We start from the raw sequence: 23497 nt of genomic DNA on the forward strand, positions 1-23497 counted from the left end.
CAGTCAGTCAGGCCTCTGGCTGCTGCTCTTACCACAGCTCTGAAGGGGAAATAATAGCACACGAGCTGAGGACAGCTCAGGAGAAGACAGCGTGCACCCACCATCTCCCTGTGCCCCAGCCCTCCTTCCTCACACACCAGCTCCACCACAAAGGACACATGCACAGGGGAGCAGCCTTCCCCACTGTGCTTCCACACGTGGGCCCATCACTGGTGGCACACAGGTATTCATCAACCAGCAGGGGTTGGAGGCAAAGCAGGACTGTGGCCAGAAACCCAGCTGAGCAGAGAAGATGTTTTTGCACTTGCTTCATGTACTGCTGCTCTGCAGGCAATGCACATAGGCCAAAACAGATATGGTGACAAGCTGGGACAGCTACAAGGTCTCCAAGACTCCAAGAAGGGTGCAAACACACTGCATTGAAGCCACAGAACACAGCAGGACTCTTGGTGACTACTGAAGACAGTGTCACACTCATCAAAAACAACCCTGAGCCAAGGCATTCAGGTCCCATTTAGTTCTCCTTCGCAATGCTTAAATGGAACAGGCCAATGTTCAAAGAGGTTAAAAAAGTATTAATGGCTACTGGGCAAATGATGGCCTCCTGTTGTGAGGGAAGTTTTGAACACATTCACTTTGACCCAATCAGCTGCAAAATCTTGGGCATTTTGTGTCTCCAACAGCACCCATCACTATATGCCTGCAAGAAGCCCTAAGTACCCAAGGAACAGATGAGGGGCAGAGTTCCCCTAAGGATTTTCTCCTAATTTTTGTAAATTGGGTTAAATCTTGAAGCCGGACCCTTAAGAGCCCCTTAGAGTTATTCAGTAATTTGCATTAACTGTAGTGAAAAACAGAATTCAAATAGAATATACTGAGTATCCAAAAATGAAAATTTTTGAATGAAAATTTTCTGCCTGTACAATTTTCTGCCTGTACACATATTGTGCAATTTCACAAATGAGTCTTTACCCTCAGAAGTGTTAGAGCATCCCCAACTTGCCCTCTGTGTGTCTAACCCGGCCAGTGGAATCCACAACCTACAGTACTTCCCTCGTTTCTCTCTCATCTCCTCACCTGCCACCACTGCTGCTGACACACAAAGATGTTTGAATGTAGGTATACAAATCAGAGTCACCTTTAGCACTGAGGTCTAGAAAAGCAAGAAATGAAGGGACTGAAATAACTCTAGACTAGTTCTGCAGGATTTAAAACTCCCCAGGGTCAGTTTTAGGGCTTGGCACCCCATGGATCCCCATGCACTGCCAGCAAGTTGTAACAAGGGGCTCTACACACTGCAGAGCACACCAGAGACTTTGTGGGTGGCCACACTGCAACCCTTCTGCCTCTGGCCAACTAAGGGGCATTCACTGAGGGGGACCCCTAACAGGTGAGGATCACTGAGGAAAGAAGACAAGGGCAAGGAAAAATAGCTGGCCCTTGCCATGAGAACAGAACAAACTGGATGAGACACAGAGCAGAGGATTACAGGTTTTTATTTTTCAAACATTCCCCCCTAAGTCTAGCACATTCTACAGTCTTGCTAGCACAGATGGTAACAAAGCCTGTAATGGTTCAGAAGTTACACTGCTACAGAGAGCAAACAAAAGCAGAGATTTATTTAAAAAAAAATTATTGTGAGAAATGGGTGGAAGAGTGCACAGGGGATGTGGTGGAAACCATGTCAGGTAGTGGTGCCCTGTGTGCAGCAGACATCTGTGCTAGCAATGCAGAAACCTTTCCTGGGATTGCACCAGGTGAAGACTCCACTGTGCTGGAAGCACCATTTCACAGAACCACCCCAGTGCCCTATGAAGACAGCTGCTCTCAGGACCAGTAACCTATCTTCTACATAGCCAAACCTCTCAGGACACCCTGGGGAACCCCACGCCACCAGTCCCCCACCACTGCCCTTCTGAAAAGCAATGAGGGCTCTGTTTTTGTGTCCAGAACATCCCCTTCTACCACACACCATAACACTGCCTCAGCCAAAGAACTATAAATGCAACACTGTCAGCTCTGACACCTTCAGCTTCTGCTGCCTCTTCTCCCTGCTTTACACCACAGTATTAGGAGCGATTTTGATTCCATCAGATACTGCTTTCCATCAGCTACAGACACATCAGGTGCAGGGAAAGACAGGCTAGTGAAGAGAGGGGATCCCTTTGCTGAAGGTCAAGTAAGTGTGGTGATGGGTTAGCTCATGCTCCAAGCCTTCACATGGACAGATCTTTCAGGCTTCAGAAGTCACCTCTTTATTGCTTTTCCCCACATTAATTAGAACATGTTTTTCATTAGACATGCAACTGAGGCAAGCCCTAAGCTATTCCCTGTACATGCTCATGTCCCAAAGCTGATTGATTTGCTTTGTGTTTGTTTTTTGTTGTTGTTGTTTTTTTTGTTTTTTTTTTTAAATAATGGATCCAAACTTTCACATTTTGGTTACAGTCCAGGACACCACTCCCAAGGCACTCCTCCTACCCATGGCACCAGACACAGGGTACTCAATCCTGGAGCAAGGCTAGCCCTGAAGCATTTGAACGTGGCTATAAATAAGCAACTAAGTAAGAAAATTAACAAATTCTTATCTACATAAAAGCTTTCTAGGCATTTCTTTTGGAAAAGTTGATTAGTGCTACTTGCTTCTATTATGACTCTTGTTTATGAATACACCCAGGCTCTGGAATGCTTCATTCCTCTCATCAGGATGATCTGAGTGCTGTTTTTAAAGCAGCACAGGATAGGGATGACATGTTTTTAGACACACCAGCAAGGAAAATTAAGAACTCTCAGAAGCTTCCAGTTTTCCAAGCTCTCACATGAAGCTGGAAGTACATGCTTGGAAGTAAAATATGCCTAAATTATAAAGAAAGTTCAAGCAATTTGCTAAACCAAAGTGTAAATAAAAGCAACAAGTCTGCCTCCTGCTAAGCTCTATGGGCCTAGTTACCTGAATCCTTTGTGGCCCTGAGCTGCATGGTGGCTTCAATGCTGTGTAAGATGGCACTTGATCCTCTGAAGATGGAGAAACGTGTTGCCTGAGCTCAGGGAGGACAAGGAACACAGCCTAAAGTAATGCTTTGTGCCAAGTGTCCCCTGCCCACTCCCCGCAGGCACTTATCCAGGAGCACCACTCCCCATGTCACTGGCCCCTTCCCTTCTCACCCCACTCACAGCTGCTCTCAAAATCCCCATCCTTCATTAGAGCAAAAACTAGCCCAAAGTATGGGGCCTGTGGTGCTAATGCAGCATGAAGAGCCACCAAGACAATACCCAGGCTCCAGCAGCAGCAAGTAGCAAATGCTTTGGGCAAAAATACAAAAAACTGGACAAGTATTGAGCAACCCCCTGCCAGGTACAGCCTTTCTGCAAGCAGCAGTTTAGGAACTTCAGTCTCCTGTCCTATGAGAAAGTATCTCAGGCTAAAAAAGTTCAAGGTTTATGAAAATGAAGTGTCTGTAGAACTCCCAAATTCTCTGCATCCCTGCCCTCTGTGCCCACAATACAAGCTATCCTGCTAAACATACAAAAAAGAAGGTAAGTTGCTTGCTTGAGCTGCAATGTTACATTCACGGTTTACTGAGCACTCCACGAGTCTTCTGAACACCATTCTCAGCACTAGTGCACTCTCAAGCTTCTTCAAGCACTGCCAGCTCCTGCTGTGTTGAAGAAACACAAAGCACCTGGTACAGACTGCTGGAAGGCAGAAATGCCACTGCCAGGAACCTGGTACAGCAGGACTCCAGCCAGAGGTGCCCCTATCTCCAGTGTTATCTCCAGAAGTACGGCCAGGGGAATATGAGAAAAAAATAGGTATGTACTCTATTCCTTCCTCAAAGAACAGGGTCTTCTCTGAACTCACACTAGAGCACTAACCATGATGAGCCCGGGTGCTGCTCCTCCTTGAGCAGGATCAGGTCAAGGACATGAACAGCTGAGATTACACCAGGTCTCCCTGGGGTGCTCCCTGAGAGCTCAGGGCCAGGCTCTCTGCAGACAGAGATCAGGCCAGCTCCCCGTGCTGTCACAGTTAAGGGACACTTTGTAACAGCCTGAAGACAGCACCTCTTTCCCACAGACCAACCCAGCCAGACACAGCTCGCTGTGGATTTCTGGTCTGAGCACTGGTTACTAATACTGTCTTTTCTATTGCTTTGGGTTCCATTTTCATGGGAAACGAGCCAGAGACTCACATTTAACACGACCACACATACTGGTGTCTTGCCCTTTGATACATGGCTGTGAATCATGGGCAGCCATTCAACTTGCTCTGTACATCAATGGTTCAAGTTCCCTTCAGGACCCAAGCTAACAAGGTAGAAAATTATGTGCCAAATAACATAAATCTCTCCAGTCTGTTCACTGCAGCTCAGAATGGCTGATTCTTACATGTGCCACCTGCCAGCAAGTGTTGTGAAATGATATCTATCCACTTGTGTAATGAATTAACCCCAGTGAGAATGTTCATCCGTGCCTCAAGTGTGCAAACCCCGGGATCTCGGTTCAGGAGCTTTTGTTTATTTGTTACAACAAGGTGTGGCCAGACATGCAGATTGTGGGTAAATTTGAAACATCACTGGGAGGTCTGCCATGAAGGCAGCCTTCAAAACAAAGGTTATCAAACTATTCAAGGCTTTGATGGCATAGCATGCTGTAGATAAGACTTTTGAAGACTCCTTGTTGGAGGTAACCAGGCAATCACTCCTGTTCCAATCTCCACTCAAATGAAAAGGAAAACAGAGCAGACAAGCTGGTGAAACAGTGTGGCTCATTGCACTGCATAATACAAACTTTCTGAACTGAAGCCACCTTCAAAAAGGACTGGAGAATCTTTCTGCCAGACCAAACCTACCAGAACACCATGAAAGCACCATGTCTCCCACAGATCCTGCCACTGCAAGCACCAAAACAGTGATAGGAACATGCCACTAATGCTCTGAATTTATATTTTGACCCCTAATTTCTGTTCTGCAAGAATATAGAGACAGAGCAGGATCCCAGGTGGACCCCTGAGGGTGAGCCTACAGGCTTCAAGTTCCCCAACAGTAGCAGAAGCTTCAGCAAGAAAACAAAACCCCTCAGAAACGAAAGTGAGCTACCAAATACAACTGATCATGCCCTTGGTAAGGGCTACACAGAGTGTCAGCAGATCTAGCACAATCCAGTCCACACCATCTCCTTAGCAGACTAGGGAATCTGTCCTGTGGATCAGCTGCAGGCCAGCTACTCAGGGATCAGCTGAGCACTGTTAATGATTAGCATTCCCTCCATTGTGCTCTTGGCTTGGCAGGAATGCCCAGCCTGAGCAGCTGCGGCTGAATGCCCTGCCAGGCACCTTCCCTCTGCCTCTTCTGGGGAAAGCAGCCATGCCTCAGTTACACTGCCACGCCCTTCCCACTTTTCCAACAATATTTTCAGCTTCTTAGCCCAAAATGCCTTAGGCCTGCCCCCTCCCATACTGTAGTGTTATCTGGTATGAAGGGGACAGATACAGCAAATGTGTTTTGTTTCTTTTTATCCAATAATCTCGTTTTTCAATTAAAATATATAATATATATTTAAAAAGGTTTAGAAAAGCTTCTATGTAATTTGCACCTACTTTTACATATAGATTACAATAATGTACAACTCTTCCCCACAGTGGTTTGAAACCACGGGGACCTGCCAATTCCTTCCCCTCAATCATACACATCATCAAACATCAGGTGTGTTTGTTCCTAATACAGCTCTGAAAAAGAGTCTGTCACTGTCGCCTTCTCAGACTGAGAGATGCATAATAGGGACACACATTACATTGGCTTCATGTTCACTGTAGAAAGTTCCCAGATTAGTAAAAAAATATTTCATCTGTAGAAAATGCCCTTCTGAAAAGCAACCAGGGCTCTGTTAAGGCCACACCCAGGCTTTCCATTTTGCTGCTGTAGCAAGACAGATCAAAAACAAACCCAAAACAATGTTTTTATGTCCCAGAAAGCAGCTACTAGCACCTGTGCTTATTTTACAGCAGCCTGGTGTATCAGGAAAGTGCTGAGAACAGCATAGGGACTTCTCAAAACATGCTTCTGATTCAATGGGGCTCAGTTGGCACAGTGAAAAACTCAGTGTCCTCCTGTTCCACCCAGGGGGACAACTGGAAGCCTTCTATACCACGACAACCACCCTCCCCTGCAGAACGCTGATGGATGCTCCAGTGATGGGCACACTGAAACCAACCCCTGAAACAGCACACCCTTCTCCCACACGGCATCTACCAACAAGCTCCCACCAATTCCTCTGTGAGTCTGTGGGATACCAAGTGCACATCTGGTGGCTTAATCAGAAAGTCCAACTACTTTGCCCCATGGGGCAAGCCAAGCGAGAGCAGAGCCAGTCCTCCACCAGTCCGAGGCACTGGGAGACTTTCTGCCGTAGCAGAGAGAGGACAGCCAGTGAGAGATTCCTCCAGCAAACCCAACTCATCACACAGGAAAACACTATTGCCTGGCACAGAGTCTTCTGGCCGAGGTTTTTACCAGGGCTCCTCTTTGGACATGGGTTTCTCCAGGTGGTCCAAGGCAGGGTCAGGTTTGTAGGAAGAGCCATGGCACGTAACAGGATTACTATTTTTAAACTCTTCCTGTTGCAGCCAGATGCAGGTTGCCCCTTCTTCCCAGATGGGCAGCCCCTTCTGCCCAAGGCATGGTGTGCAGGGAAACTGAATCCAACATGCTCCATTCTCTTCTCTGCTGGGGTGGGAAGTGAAGTCAGAACCCAATGTTCAAAACCTGAAGGACACTAGGAAGAAGAAAAATAAGAGTGACTGGTTAGAGCTCCGCTTCAGTGGGAATCCTGGATGCATGGATAAGGAGTCAATTACTTCCAATCTGCCCTTACAGAACAAACAGACCACAAGAAATGTTGATCAACAGAGAGTCAAGTGGAGGACGCAATTGCTCAGCTTCAAGCTGCAGAGTAGGACTGAGACAGAAAAGTCAGCAGTAAGTATTCCTCCTGTAAGCTGACAGCACCAACAAGGCTCTGCAGGATAAGGAAGTTTAAAGAAGGACTTTGCTAACACCAGAGGCATTGCAGGAAAGCAGCAAGGAAGAGGAAAATTACTCTTCATCTTAAACAACCACAAATACCAATTGGTAGGGAAAAGACTGTAAAAGACGCTTTTAAAGATCACATACAAACTGTTTATGCTCACTCACTTAGAGAAATCCTGTCTCCATCCTCCAAAAAATTAAACATTCTTAGGTATCCCAATCCCCCAAAAGTCTGAAGATCTCTTCTCAGGTCTTCTGCCTCACCTCAATAAAGCTGCCACAACTCATTCAAACAAGCCTTGGAATAAGTCTAAGCTGACTTAGGACACTGACATAAAACCACTGTAGGTATATGATCCACTTTGAAAGGCAAAACAGTGATATAAATGTAGGGCATCTCATCAGCTGCATTCAGTAAAAGTGAGCATGAAATAAACCTGTGAAAAGGAAAAAAAAACCCCAAAAAACTACAAGAGAGAATCAGCCCTGAACAAGAAAAGACAGTAAGTTAAAACAGAAGCCAGAGCAATGGGCTGCTTTGGGAAATTGCAAGGTTAAGAGGCTTTTATTTATTTATGTTCTGCCAGACAAAAATCCAATGTTTGGAGCAAAGGGAATTCAACAGAGCAAGAAAAGCATGAATCCAGACCAAACTGGGCAAGGGATAAAGAGCTCTCCACACTCTGAAGCTATAGGGAGTCTAACTGAATAACTAACAATAATTAACTAATATCCACCAAAAGAGTAAATGGATTTTACACTCACCAGTGAGACAAAAACTACAGCACTTTACAAAAAAGGCAATTCTATTTCTATGCTGACTGTCTTCCTCTGTGGCTAATAGCTCAGTTTGTGGGTGCTGCATCAGTGCTGGGCAGAGACAAAGTTTCAATGTTTGATCTCTAATGCCCATGCAAAGAAACACAGGCAGGGTTCAAACAGACTCCTGGTGAAGCTGTGGACAAGCCCTTTGGCATTTAACTTCCAAGAGGAGGATAAAATCATGGGAGCTTTGAGCACCAAGGTAACACCAACAAGCTCCTATCTTCCTAAATGCTGCAGATAAGACTAAGTACTCTTTCCTAAAGATATCCTCTTGTCTACAAAGAGAAATATTTCCCCAGTTCACTTTCATTCTGGCTGCTCAAATCAGAATGTGATCACTGTGATTAACTGATAAACAGTTTTTGCTCAGCATTATACCCAAAACTGACCCAGAAGGCCACGAGTTAGGCCCACAAGAACTACACAGAACAGCTTTATGTTAGTGATCACTTAAGAATAGCTTTTGCCAATGTGAATTTAACACAGAGAAAAGCAGAGTAATAGGAAGAATATGAAAGGGAAAATGCCTGCCACACAAGAGCAATATATAGCTTTCCCTGAACAGTGATTTGCAAACAGGGATCCTAGGAACTCACTGCAGTAAGGGACAACTGACAGAGACTGTGAACCTCCTCACAGACATTGATGTCTGCAGCTCACTTGGTTTTGTAACTCGTTGAGAAAGCATTCTGCCTTCTTTCCCAGGAACACTCCTATTTCTCTCCACATGTGTCCTGCTCCCTCTTTGCTAGAAACCTGATTCATCTCTCTGTCTGGGGAGCCTTTTGCACATTACTTGCTCTCCTCTGGGGAAAAAGCTCCCCCCCATCCCACTCCATGGACTCTAGGATATAGGCAAAACAGAAAACCTTTGCAAAACTCAGAAAAGGCAAACATAATCTAAGGACAGAATAAAAGGCTTGAAGCAAAGCACCCTGACAGGGTGTGGCCTCTCCTCCTGGGCAGCACTGCTGTGACCAGAGCACCGAGAGGCACGAGGGAGCTACGCTTTCTGCTCAAACACAATGGTGGCTCAGAACTTGCTCCAGATCTCACTCCTTCATGCCCAGCACATTTCCCAGAAAGTATCATGTGTGGAACAAAGAAAATCCAGGAGTTTTAACATCAGTAGCTCCTCTGTTTTGATTAAGAAATTCACATAGAATATAAAATGGAACAAGAACATAACCCTGCTTTCAAGAGCTCCTGTTCTCCCTCTAAAGCACTTGATTATATCCACATTTTCAACAGTACTAGACCCTACCCTTTGATAAATAATTCCTCAGTTTCTCTGCTTTACACTCCTAAAAAATAATCTATACCTGGTATGCTTTAAAAAGAGGTCTTGTCTACCTGGCCCAGGAGTGCAGCACAGCCTGCATATGTTTTGAAAATACTTCTGTGAAAAAAATTTCATCCCTAAAAAGTCCACAAATATAATGGCCTGCCCTAGCATGGCATAAAAACAAAAAAGCAAACCCTAACAAACAAACAAAACCAACACAAAAGCTCAGAACAATATCCAATGGAAACACTGCTCAAAAAGCCACAGCCTCTGTCACTAACTTGCAAACAGTCCTAACACAGAAGGATACCACAGTTTGTCAACCAAATTTTGAAACTGAGATTTGTAATCGAAACCAAGTTTCTGTATGTCACCTGAAGATAAGATCTTTAAATTAAGACACTCAGTAATTCAGCAAATGCACAGTTAACACACATCATTATAAAAAGTCCCATGAGGAAACAGAAAAGCTTCACTGATCCTCCTCTCCCTACAATAGAGATCTGTTAGGTACAAACAGAAGAACACTACCAAGAAATTACATCCTAAGCAGTGGGATGTGATATGGAATAAGGGGGAGTTAAATTGTGTTTAAAACCTCAATATATAGTAATGCATCAATATGTTCACACGGTTTAAGTAACACTAGCTCAAAGGACAGCATTTTAATCTGTCTGGACCCAAGACACTTGTAGAGAATGGCTGCACTGACAGAGGTCACCTGGTCCAAACCACCTCCAAGTTACTCAGGTGCCTAGGAAAGAGAGTATTAAGATCAAGTAGATGATAATTTCTGTCCCCATGATTTTGAAGCTCAAGGGCTTCCCAGAATGAAGCAGTATCTGCAGTTTGCCCTTACTTCTGCCTGCTCAGCTGAACAGTATTAGCAGTTGAATTTGCAACACTAACAAATACCATATCTGCCTCCTAAAAAGGAAATATTTTTGGCAAGGCTTCCACTTTCCAACCAATACCCAGCCTATGCTCCAGTCTGTCCACTTTTCATCAGCTAAATGAGTTCCAAGTATGAAGCAGGCCTTCAGCTCCAGTTCCCTAATTCTTCCCCTGCCTTTGGTTTAATGTTTCAAGTCAGGGTGTCACTGCCTCAAAAAATAAAAGATATTTTAAAGTCTTGTTGTCACATACACTATTTGCCAAACTGACTCCACTTGTGCAAACACGACAAATTACTGAAGATGCAGCTTTGCAGTACATGGGATAGCACTAACACATCCTTCTTCCTTCCACTTCATGCACACTGCAGACTCCTGTTTCCTATTCTGATAATGGGAAGCAATTCAGCAGCTAATGCTGGTGAGCCAACTTACGTGACTTTCCAGACGCTATGCCAGGTAAGGGCAGGGCAGAAGGTGTGATAAAAGTGACTGTGACCTGTTACACACAGACCAAAGCAGACAGCCATGTCATGGACATGCTTTGCTACTACACATCCTAGAGAATTCTGCAGGGATAATAACCACCTGGGTAGAAACACACTGTGTGCTTGGCTCAGTTCAACCATTCTGTATATACTGGTGGATGTCTTTATTTATGGAATCAGCACACGCTCTCATGTCAACTGTAGGCACTGCCTGATGTCCTGGGATGGAATCATCTTGGATGACAGGAGACAACAGGAGTTTCATTCAGTTTGCTGTTCCATTTCATAAAGGAGCTGACTACCTGGTAACTACGTTAAATCCACCTACCTTTAAACAGCTTTTTCTCCTCCTAAAAGGGAACATGACTCTTCCAAAAGCTTTTTACTGTGCTTTCAAAGAGGTTCCTTTAACTGCTACAGAGTTGGGCAAAGGAACCGTCCTAGAGAGGGTTGTTTGTAGCATTTTACACAACTACACCTACCTTTTTGTGCTCCTGAAGTTAACTTGGTACCCAGGTATGGTTGGAGGCCTGTGAGGTGCTGGGATAGCTGGGAGTAGGCAGAATAGGTTCAAAATTAAAGTCCAGTCCTCCATCCATGAGTTCACTGTTGATTATGTAATCCATATCACATTCAAGGTTCTCCATGTACATGTCAATGTCCAGGTCAGTGGGGAGCCTGTCCTGGTTCAATCCCAAGGGAGCAGGGCTGGCAGATGAAAGGAGCACTGGACTGCCCAGCTGGACTGACTGGGCAGTTGTTGCAGAAACTGGAGCCTTTAAATTGCTGCTGGCAGTGTTTTGAGGAGATGTCACTATGGGAAGCGTTGATGGCAAAACACTGGCACCGACTGGTTCTGCCTGCTGCTCTGCAGGCTTTCCTCGTGGATTGCCTGAGCTCATCTTACTCTGGGCAGCTTGTCCACCCAGAAGCAGAAGAGTTCGGCTGCTCATCCTGTTACCAGTCTGTGGGAGAACTGGATCCACCTGAGTCATCATAACATCCCTTGGAGGCGGAGAGCTGGGTGTCAGAAGAGCTTCCAAGGTCTGAGGGGCAGAGAAATGGCTGACAGAACCTTGCAGTGAAATATCAACAGGGTTAAACAGGGAGTTGCCAAAAGTCTGACCAGCTGCATTTGGGCTCTGCAAAGAAAAGCTGGAATCTCTCTGGATCTGACCACTGGAGGCAGGTTGCTGGGTAGATAGCACAGATGAGCTGGGAGACATCAAGTTTAAGCCATCGATGAGCTCGAGCTCCTCAGTCACAGTTGGTGGAACATTGCTGGATGCACTGGAGTACACGAGAGAAGGAAGCAGCTCTTCGTCATGGAGGTCATCCTGCTCTGTCAGGATGGGAGAAAGCCTGGCACTGATGGTGCTTGCATTGGAACTGGTCCGAGGCCGGAAGGTGTTCCACACGTCAGAGTCCTCATTGCTTCTTGAGGACGGGCTCCCAGGCCATTTAGGAAATTGGGAGCCAGGACTGTCAGCAGAGGATTCTGGAGCAGACTGGAGAGGAGGCTTCTTCCTGGATGCTTTACCTCTGACTTTTGCAAGTTTGCTGCTGTTGTCCATGGAGGCAGCTCTTCTCCTTGGTGCTTTTCCACTTTTGCCACCCTCAGGATTGAGCATCCACCAAGAGCTCTTCCCTGTGGCTTCATTATGGACTTTAATAAACTTGCTGTGCAGGGACAAGTTATGTCGAATAGAGTTCTGAAAAAAAAAGAAACAAAACCCACAGAATGTGAGGACCTGTCAGTTGACACACCTCCCACCTAGAAACCTCACAAGCTTGAACACATTCAGACAGTATGCAGAGAAGAAAGTTATAACAAAAAGCTATCCATAAAAACCTGCTATTTCTGTCTGAACATGCTTTGCAGCACTAGCAAGCAGTGCCATGTTTCACTGCAATATCAAGGGTGAAGCTACCATGACAACTAGCAGTTTTCAGCTAGCAAAATACTAACACAAAAGAACTTTAAAGACCATACAGGATCTGCAAAAAAATAGGCATATCACAGAGCAAGTAAACAAGTTCTGAAATACAACCTGCAATTCCAACATGAGCCCACCTGAATTTCAGCTATTGCTGTTCACACACATTTGTCAACCCCTTCACCCAGAATAAGCCTGGCTAATTTTTTTAATGCTTATATGGCAACTTTTCAGTCAGATTCAAGCAGAGCATAACAGTGAATCCAACAGACTGGGTGAAGAGAAATGGCAAAATGCTTCTATTTAGTGCACCCATTAACATCTCCACCCCAAAACTGGAGAAACTTCAGGATTGCCATCTCTGGCAATCCTGGAGACTGCCAGGCTCTCTCTGCAAGGAGGCTGTGTGCTTTCCTTGGTGCATGTTCCTGACAGGGTAAGATGTTCAGTGGATACTGCACTCCCACACAGTACATGCCAGTTTTAGCCTCTCCCATCTTTCTGCTGGGTAAGACACACATTCCTTGCCTCTCCCAGCTCCCTCCTTTTGGTTTAGCTTTGCTGAAAACTGCAAGCTAACATGTCTGTACACCATCATCAAACTCATTTTCCTCCTGCAACTGATAAACTCCCCAGTATTTTAGAATCAGGAAGCAACGATCTCATTGTTTGAACAGATCCTCCATAAACTCCCCATGAGGCCTATGAATTTATTTGATATCTGCACTTAATTTCTTCAGATGGCCAAATTACAAATGATTAAAAGGTGCTGCATTGGAAACACAACAGGGGTCCAAGAGCAACATCTTTTTCATATTAACTAAGTTACATAACAGCCTTCAGTTTTCATGCATACTCTTAATTCTGAACAAATTAGCTGTGCTTTTATCATCTTTTTCCACCAACTCTCAACACAGTTCTTTCCTGTCTGCTGCTTTCCCTCTCCCCACCCTTTTCCTCTCGGAAAAGTCCTCCCCATGCTAATTTTGGCCACCTCACCAAAAGTACTATCCTAGAAAAAAGTAGATGCAGACAGATAAACAATACAGGCAAAGTGGAAAGATTTTATGGAGATTGAAGGAGATCTGACAATCATCCTGGCTTAGCTTTCATTTTAACATTTGGCTGTTGAGGATTTGGAGAAGACTGGCTGCTTGCTGCAACTGGTATCAAAGAATACACATGTTCTTAATTGGAGAGTGACTGCAGAGCCAGAGCCTGATGGAACATGTGTCAGTCAATGCTCTTACACAGTTTTATTACTTGAGCTGTTCACAGTAATTGCTGTACAACAGTCTTGCCTGGCATCTTCTCTAAACAAAGCTTTCCTTTCCTTCAAGTGTTGAGACAAGTAACTCAAGATGTGCACTGTCTCCTGCAAGGCTGCTGCTTTCATTTCCAAAGAATCCCATCACTTTTCCCAGGTAAACGTGCATAACTTTGAATGCACACTGCTGCAGCAATAAGAACCACTAAGCTGTCACTAATTCTTCATTTATTCTCCTGAAAGTAGCCTGCAAACTCATGATGGCATCTTGAGTATCATAAGAGACAATTTGTGTAACTAATTTCTGGTTGAAAAGCAGCTTGAAATAAGACATCTTGGAATAAGAATAGGATTCACATGAGCACAATGAAGCCTGGTACCATTTATAAAGCAGTCCCAAAGTGATTTTACATGTTACTGCTGAACTGACATAATGGCAAAGCTGTAGAAGCAGATAATTGCTGTACCACTCCTTCCTTCCTCATCTTCAAACTCTCATCCTTCCGTAACACAAGCATCTGTGACGCTGTAAGCCAGTTCAGAGAGCAAAGCAAACTGAAAAGCAGCCTTATCCTTCCTTGGAAACTACTCTTCCTGCCTCTTTTATCTCTGTTTTTTGAACTACCTCACGGTGGGGGTCAAGCACCGAAAACTGAAGAGAACAGAATGTGTAGCTGGAGGCAGAGGAAAAAACCAGAACATTTCTTTCAACAGGGTTAGCTGTTATCTAAAGTGCAATCCTAAGTTATAGCTTTGCAGCTCCCCTGCAGACTGTGGCAAGCAGCTCAGCACTGCAGCACGGTGCCCCCAGCCCTAACTCCCCTGCAGGACCCAGCCTGCCTGGAGCCCAGAGTGTCCCAAACTTCACCTGAACCCACGCACCCACCAGCCTGGGTGCTGTGGGACAGCACAGAATGCACCTGCTAGGGATTCAATACACCTAACACATGGAGTGCACCCTCCAAGCTCACTGAGAAAGCCAGGAACAGATCAATTATGCTAAAATAATCACAGACCTGCAAGTCAGACCTGACAGAAGAGGAAACAACAGAGTTCAGTCACCCGGGCAACCCTGACATATTTCCTTTCTTGATGTTAAGCAACCCACACCAAAAACATACAGATGACATTAACTTTTTAGATGCTCAACTTCAGCAGTGTGGGAGGCTCCCAGCTGGTCTAAGCATCTGCAAAACACACAAGGTCTTGACTGTGCAACTCTTTGATCATAGAGAAGCATGACCTGAAGGAAGAAGTGCAGGCAGGAATCCTTCAAATCCTTAGGAACATCTTCAGCCCCTACTTAGGGAAGGATATTGTTATTTATTTAGGTATCTTATAGTGGTACTTATGGTTGCATGATAAGCATTGCCATAAAAAAAAAAAAAAAGCCAGCCTGTGTCTCTAAATCCATCATAGATCAAAGATGATTCCTGCAAACCACATTCAGACAAAACCAGTCTGAAATAAAGGACAGATAGTATGCAAAAAAATCAAGTTTGGCTAGAGACATTTATTGTACACTGAAGAAGGGTGGACCATTCCTTAGGTCATAACCACTGTGTCTTCAAACTAGGATATATGGACTAGCCACAGAAGTGCGGCTAGGAGCTTATGCAAACTATTCCCTAAATCTTAGTTACCAGAACATTAAGTCTTCTTCTTTGATAAAATCTCCTGGCCACAGTTAAAGGACAGCAACACTTCTCACCATCAAAACAGGCCTGTCTCTGCAGCAACATTAGTGCTGCTGTGGATCCTGCCCAGCACCAAACAGTGCTTTGGTCTCAATCAGGGAATTACCACAGGAGCTGGAAGCACAACCAAGCCACCGTCCTGCCCAGTCAGCCTCATGGGCAACTGCCACAAATACCATGGAAAATGCTCAGGTGAAGTGACTACAGAAGGCTAAAGGCCACTGACAGCCTTTCCAGGGGACTATCTAGCTTTGTAGATACAGCTGAGGCTCCCTACCATAAACCTGAAGCTTACAGGAGCACAAGGAGGCTCTTGTGCCCTGCCCAGCAGAGCTCATCCATGCAGCAGTGGTGCATGGCCTGTGCTAGCAGAGCACTCAGGGCCAAGCACAAGCTATGCTCAGAAAGACAAGACAGAGCAGCTACCCTTCCAGGAGACACAGTGGCTTCCTTCCTTTCCTGGCCATTCTCCCAGGAAACATCATGTAGTTTAAACTACAAACCACAGAGGATCAAATTTCTTAACAAAAAGTCTCTCTAAAGGATGACTGACAGAAGAAAAAAAAAACAACAAAAAAACAATCACTGCAGCTGCCTGTACTACACTCTCACTGCCTTGGAGGCATACAAAGAACTTGGTCCCATCCCAGTGCAGGGCCATGTTCCACTGCCAGGCATATAATTGTGCCGAATTATCATTTGCCATGGCATTCTTGGGAGGCTGCAAGGGGAGAACACTCTGCCTGCTGTATTTGTCAGTGCCTGTCTCAGCCACTTGGCTCCAAAGGCTTCAGGAAAAAGTCTTCCTTGTAGAGATTTGCAGCAGCAAGTAAACAACTGCTCCAGAGCCAGGGAGTTGAAACACTTCCCCAGCAATTCCCTTCCAGAAGGCACACACGAGCACAGACGTCAAGCTCAGCAGACGGGGATCTCTATCTTAGGAAGAACATTTTCCTTTCTGTAATCTTTCAGTGGGAGGCTAGAAGAAGAAGAAGATCATAGCTCTCTAAAAAGCAAAGACTGAGGCGATTTACAAGACAGGCAGGCATACAACAAAAGCTGTTTAGGATTAGATAGAGCAGAAGAAACTTGCTGGAACAAGTAATACCAGCAGCCCAGGAACAGCCTTCTCTGAGGACTGACTGGAAAACTGAGCTGTGCTGCAAGGAATAATCATTCAGCACAGCAGCTTTCCAGAAAAAACTGGCAAGGAGCAGGGAAGAGTAGCAGCAAAGTCTTCAAGCAATTTGACTGGCATAGTATGAAGTAGATGAATTTTCACCAAAAAATGAGTTTTTCCCAACCTTTGAGGGGAACAACCACACTCAACAAGGCTTCCAATAAAAAAAAAAAAACCAAACTCATACTTCATGCTTCTTCAGTGCATTACAAGAAGAAGGCATATTAGCGTCACTTTGAGCAGGGTTAACTGTATGTTGCTACATTGTGATCCTTGGTCCTCTTTGCAGCTGAGTACTCATCAGTTTTCTTCCACCTGGAATATAGGACACCTGGTGACCCCACATCTGCCCTACTGTCCTACTTCTGTGCACTGCCACCAGCCTCGTTTTCCACACCCAGCACTCTGCCATTCTCCCATTCACAAGACCTTGCCATGCCCAGCTGCCTTCCTCCCACCTCACCTACGCCAGACCATTTAAGAACTACCAGGATTAAAAGGTCAAATACCCTGTTAAGAGAAAGATGATGGACAACGTCCACCTGTGTTCACCAGGTTTCCAGGAATCCTCAGTATGGTATCTGAACAAGCCTCATTTAGCTTCTGTTTTTATTTCCCCCCTGCTTTAAGGAAACCCAGTTAGGCTGTCAGCAGCTGGGACAGGGAACCATGCAGCCAGGACTAAGCACATCACTAACACCACATGAATGCATTTGGGCCACATGAGGTGATGGCAAGACTCCAGCAGTTTCTACCCACCCTCAGCTATGCAGGATTCCAACAGCCAGATCCTCCCTCCCCTTTGCAAGGCAGCAACTTCCCAGAAACCAAAATAAACCAAAACTAACAGAGAGCAGCACCTACAAAACCATTAGAGAGCAGGTGGAATTAAATGACATACCAGTGATGACAGCAATGACATCGCTATTCCAATTCACTTTAGAATACATATTTCTTCATTTTTGGCATCAGAAGATTTAATGGGAATTGTATCCTTTCAGGCACACGAACTTAGGAATAAACACTACAGGCTGTCTCATCACAGTCACAGAAAGCAGCCTTTCTTCACAGACTCAAGTCAGTGGCTCTGTGTAGCAGAGAGCCCCCCAGACTCCACACTGTGCCTCACCTATGCACAAACCTGCACCAGGCTGAAGGTTGGGCAGAATAACATTTTGCTCAGAGCCAAGATGCTGAGCTGAAGTTTTATGTATCCTTTTGGTTTATGGCATCCATTCAGTTTTGGCTCAGTGAGGAAAGACAGGGAAATATTCTGAATGTCTTCTCAAACCACTGCAGCCTTTCAGTAACTAAAGGGGGCCTACAAGGAATCAGGAGAGGAACAGGGGTTTACAAGGGTGTAGACTGAAAGGACAGGGGTGAATGGCTTCAAACTTAAGAGCAGGTTTAGACTGGATACTAAGCAACTCTTCCCAGAGAAGGTGGTGAGGCCCTGGCACAGGCTGCCCCATCCCTGGAAGTGTTCAAGGCCAGGCTGGATGTGGCTTGAAGCAAACCTGGTCTATTAGAAGGCATCCCTGCCCACAGCAGGGACACAGAATAAAATGATCTTGAAGGTCTCTTCCAACCCAAATCATTCTGTAATTTTCTACCTTGCAATTATCATTACCAAAAGTCAAAATAAGCCCAGCACTGCCACGAGATGTTCCTGTCCAGGTAAAGGGTTTCTTAGTGAAATTAAAGAAAGTTCTCCTGATAAAGATTTGGCTTCTTAGTCGTTCAAGTTAAGAACTTAAGGTTTTGACAAATCTGAGCAAAAAGAAATAATATTAAAGGATACAGGGACATACCAGCAGCTATAAATAAACAGCAAATGTGCCTATTTTAGGAACTTATCAATTGCTTATTTGCAGATCTGACTTCAGAAGAAACAAAAAAAAAAAAAAGTTGTCTGACTGATGGTCAGCACACCAATAAACAAACTTTTCAACTTGGCCAAAACTAGTGTTCACATGATTTTCTATCTACTGAACTGGAATTTATTTACAAGGCATAAAAACAGCCTGGCAGAATCTACCAGCCACAGCACAGCAGAAACAGTCCAGAAGATGGACAGGGTTCCTTTTGTCTGCTGGCCTATTCTCCTTCATGGAGGAGCTTCAGAGGGCCACAGGATGAGCTCCAACCTGAGGGAGCCCTGCACATGCTCTGCCAGGAGATCAGACAGCCACAGCTCTGGGAGGGAGAGGCTGGGGACTGCCAGAGCCAGCACTGAAAGCCAGTGAAGTGATTCCAAGACTGAGCTCTCAGCCAGGTCTCCTGATCCTTCTGCTCAACATTTAATATCAACTACGTGCAATATGCACATAACCCAAGGCTGGAATGGAAGGCTTTTCAGGAAAATGCTGCCCACTTTAACAAAGATTAAGAGCTAGACATCTGTTTTAGATAAACAGAACACTTGGTATTTTTTAATTCATAATACAGCTCCTTGAGCTGTTGCATATATGTATACACACACTATACATATATATGTGTATGAGGGTACATAAGCTGTGTATATCCATGCACACATTTGAAATAAATGAGGGAGCACCAGGATGCAGAGGTGTGACATCAGCTTCCCATGATTAGTGTAATAGTGCAGAATCATTTGTTCTTTATGTTGCATACATAGATACACAGGAGACATCTGATTTTTGTTTCAGTGACATACTTTTGGAGGGTGAAAAGGATGACTTTAAAGTTTATTCTGTTCCTACAAGGAAAAGACAAGAGCTTGGGGAGAACATACAGTTTGTTTCTCTAAGAAAGATGAGTCCTTCTTGTTCCTCACTGTGCCAAATTTGCTCATACCCATGGATGTAACAACTATTACAAACTGTTTCTCTGCAGGGTTTTTGCACTTTACCCAAACCCCCAACACCGTCCCCTTGCAAGTAACCTCAAACCCAAAAGGAATTATCCTCTTACCCACAGATACCCAGACCATCCTGCAGAGCACCCAGGGAAGGATTATGAAGAAGCCCCAAACACACCCTACAAGGACACTTCTGCCTTGCAGGCTGGTTGATTCCTAACTTCAGCTGAATTCCTGCAGGGAAAGGACAGACTGCACACACAGCAAATCTGTCCTTCACAAGGTGCTCCAAGCACTTGAGGAACAGCCAACTCCATCTTCCTCGAAAACACAGATTCTTCCGGAATTCTGGAGGTTACACCCTGGCAGTCTGCAGCAGCTGCACTTCCCCCAATTGTATAGTGGAGTAGGACAGCTCTAAATTAATTATGAAACAACAATGAGTTTATGGAGTTTATATTAACTAAAGTAGATTAACAGTTTTTAAAGACATATTGCTTTTAATTACTTAATTAAAAATCTCTATTTAACTGCACTACATCCAAATAAAATCTATTATCAGTTTGGCTCTGTCCAAATGAGACAGAAATGCCAGAACTCTAGACCTGTACCACCATCTTAACAGGCATCAAAATGCTACAGCCACCTTTAACAGCAGCTTCACATTTATTTCCTTTATGCAAAATCATTTACTCAACATTGAGGAATTACTAAAACTAAGACAACTCAAGAAGTTTTTCTTTTACTTTACAAATTAAAAACCCGCAAAACATGCGAACAGAGCTTCACAGCTCTAAAAATAACAAGAATAAAACAAAAAAAACCAGACAGGTCCATCCCTCAAGTGAAGACACATCTTTTGTTTATCCAGTTGGTCTTAAATATGCACTTATTAATTTTGTTCCAAGTCCACAAAAGTCAAATTGAACTGACTTGACTGACTCCCCATCTGTAAAACTGGAAATGTCTGACCTCCCTTCTCTTAAGGGATCTGAATGCAAACAGACTAAGGGCAGTAAAACAAACAAAACCTCTTGCAAACCCATGTAACTGTGAGTTAACAGAAAGAAAGACTAAAAGTAAGTTCCATGGTCACACATCCTGCCAAGCTCTGCCAACAGGATTTTGTGAGTGAGCAGGAAAGAAAATGTATTGTATTTTTATCATGCTTTTCTGTTTGCTGCTTAAATCAAGAGCTTTAAACTGCCCTGATCATAAGACAGGCTGATTCCCACCACAGTTGTTGTTCTGCCCGCCCTCATCTTTCTTGGCAAAAAGTTTCTTTTTCTTCTCCTTCTAAAGCCAGAATTAGTCTGTTCCCAGGCTGAAAAACCACACTAAAAAGTCAATCACAGAAAAGCTACGACAGCATCTGACCAGGAATCTCACTCTCATGTATGCACAAATTCTCAAAGTGAACTTCTGGAATTTAAATCTACCTGTACATGCCCCAAAAGTGACATATTATTAAAACACAGAGTAACACCAAAGGCTGATGGTCCCTTTACATGTGAATGGATATAACAAAAGAACAGCCATAGTGAATTAAACCAGAAGTGTGCTTATTCCAGCATCCAGTCCAGCAGGACATCCCACTATATTCCACCTACACCACAGTATCTGGGGAGCATTTCATAAAGCACACCGAGCTTTAATCTCAGGCACTACTGCCAAACAGATACTCAGCCATATTCCTGACAAGAAAATGCACCAGTTCTGTTAAATTAACATGACTGCATGCAGGAGCAGCAGGACCAGGAGAGCAGCCCTAGCCTGAGGAAAAAAGAACTATCTTCCAGTAAGAACACCAAAACCCAAGCACTGTCCCAAATCAGAACTCAGTATGCAGAATCCAACCTACACACACAAGTAACAGAAAACAATTCATATTAGTTAAACTAGATGCACTGTCTAGGAACTGTCAATAAGTTATAAATGGAAAGGTGGTAAGTTTTGTATTGACGTGTGCCAGCCCAAGCTGTGACAGCTGCATCCCTCTCACCGTGTTTCTACCCTCTGGAGCAAATGTTTGCACTCACACCACCACGTGGTGTGCCACTTCAGAGAGCTGAGCCAGCTGAAAGCCAACCTACCACAAACTGACGTTTATTTATTTATTTACTCTCTGAAATTAACTTTCTGTTCTCACCTACTGCTCAGTAAGACAAGCAGAGGAACACGTGGCTGGAGTCACAGAAGCCCAAAGCCCCAAACCATGCTGGCTGAACCTCCTGCAGAACTGCAGCATGGATGAACTGCTAATAAATACTGCAAACAAGAGTGTAATTCCAGTCTGTAGTGAGAGAGCAACAGATCACACTCTTCAGAGTCCAGTCTCCATGGCATCCACCCCGATACATCAGGACAGGCTGAGGGGCTATTTTGCAAGCTAGCTCTCACATTTCCCTTTCTCTCTGCTAGAATTCTTTAGACTAAAGATAAGGGAGCACAATGTCGCCACAGGCAGAGAAATGAAACAGTCTGGAGCTCTTTTAACACAGCTCTCCACACACCTATTTTCAGAACGGGAGAAGACACTGCTGAGCCTTTACAGCAAAATATTGCTTTCCCTTTTCCAAACTCCAGCAGAGGCTCCCATCACGTTCCTGGAAACAGGACCCTCTGACCCTTTTTCAAGGGACCTCCTTGAAAGCCAAGCACGCCTGGTGTGACACAGTTATTTATACTGAGCTTTAACACAGTGACGTGACAAAGCACTGCGGCCTGGCGATCAAAACCCTCCAGCCGAGGCTTTACCCGCACAGAAACTCGGACACCGCCCGTTAAATGCGTCCCTTCTCTCCCGGGAAAGTTTCTAAACGCAAAGAGCGGCCTCGCAAGGCCGTGCCACAACCAGCCCCAGCAGCCGCTGCAGCCGCACACAGCCGAACCTCGGGCTGGGTCTGAGGCCCCGGAGCTTTGAGCAGAGCTGAAGCCCCGGTTCCGCCCCGTGGGCACCCCGCGCTGGCACCGACGGCAGACGAGCAGCGGCAACAGGTGAGCGCGGGGCGGGCCGGGGCCCCGGGGAGGCGCCTCCGCAGCCGCTCCTCGCCCGGCCCGGCCCCGGCACACAAGGCCTGTCCCCCCGCCGCGGCCCGCCACGCACCTTCCAGCCAGCGGAGCTGTTGCTGTCACCCTTGTCCTTGAAGTAGGGGACGGAGCGCACCATCCACTCGTAGATCTGCGCCAGCGTGAGCCGCTTCTCGGGGGCGCTCTCGATAGCCTGGCTGATGAGCTCGGCGTAGGACTGGCTGCCCCAGGCATTGCGCCGGGAGCCGCCCTTCCGCGCCGCCGCGCCGCCCGCCCGCGCCCCCTCGGCCCGGCCGGGNGCCGCGGCAACGGCCAGGTGCAGGAGCGCGGGCGGCTCTGCGGCTCAAAGTCAGGGTCGATGTCCGGCGACGCCGCGGCCCCAGCCGGCTCCGCCATGGGCGCCGCCTCAGCCCCGCCGGGAGTGCCGGGCCCGCCACCCCTTTGTGCGCCCCGGGCCCGCTGCCGCCGCCGCGCCGCTCTGTTTACCAGGGAGCAGCGCTGCTCCCCGCGCCTGCGCGCGCAGGGCACGCCGGGAGCGGTAGTCCCGCCGGGGCGCTAGCAGGCAGCCAGACACAGCCCGCGGACTACAGTACCCAGCGCCCCCTGCCGCGGAGGGCGGGGCGTGCCCCTACTACGGGTGAGCGTGGCAGGCGGTGCGCTGATGTGACTACAGCTCCCAGCGGGCATCGCGGCGGGTGACGCTTACATAACCTGCAAGGCCTAGTGCGGGCCTAGTCCCCCCACGACGGCAGAGAGGTGATAGCGGCGTGGTGGCGGCAGCCTCGAGGCAGTTGCAGCTCCTCCGCCCGCCTCAGAGTGCGCCGCGGCACTCCGGGTCGGGCCGAGAGCGCTGCTGCCTCCGCCATCCCGTCACGGATGGGAGCCTATTTCCGGGACACTCCCTGGCGTAAGGCGTGATGGATCTGCGTCCCGATCTGCCCGTCAGAGTCGCGGAAACCATATTCCGGGGCCTCGCGCTCGCCGCGCTGTACAGCGTCCGGGGCTGGCAACACTGTATGGCGCAGTCCCTGTGTAGGTTTCTTGGC

At 46.1% G+C, this 23497-nt stretch overlaps 1 protein-coding gene across 1 annotated transcript; it reads right to left on the bottom strand.

Moving 5' to 3' along the window:
- Positions 1-1480: 1480 nt before the first annotated feature.
- FOXO4 (forkhead box O4) lies at positions 1481-23482 on the bottom strand. The gene is given in 4 exon segments (XM_041396778.1): positions 1481-6774; positions 11002-12231; positions 22528-22751; positions 22754-23482. Coding segments are annotated over 3 exon segments (1530 nt in total). The 5' UTR covers positions 22848-23482; the 3' UTR covers positions 1481-6774; positions 11002-11019.
- Between the last annotated feature and the right edge of the window lie 15 nt (positions 23483-23497).

The sequence above is a fragment of the Onychostruthus taczanowskii genome, unplaced genomic scaffold, assembly GCF_017590055.1.
Source record: "Onychostruthus taczanowskii isolate IOZ18803 unplaced genomic scaffold, ASM1759005v1 scaffold13, whole genome shotgun sequence".
NCBI lineage: Eukaryota > Metazoa > Chordata > Aves > Passeriformes > Passeridae > Onychostruthus > Onychostruthus taczanowskii.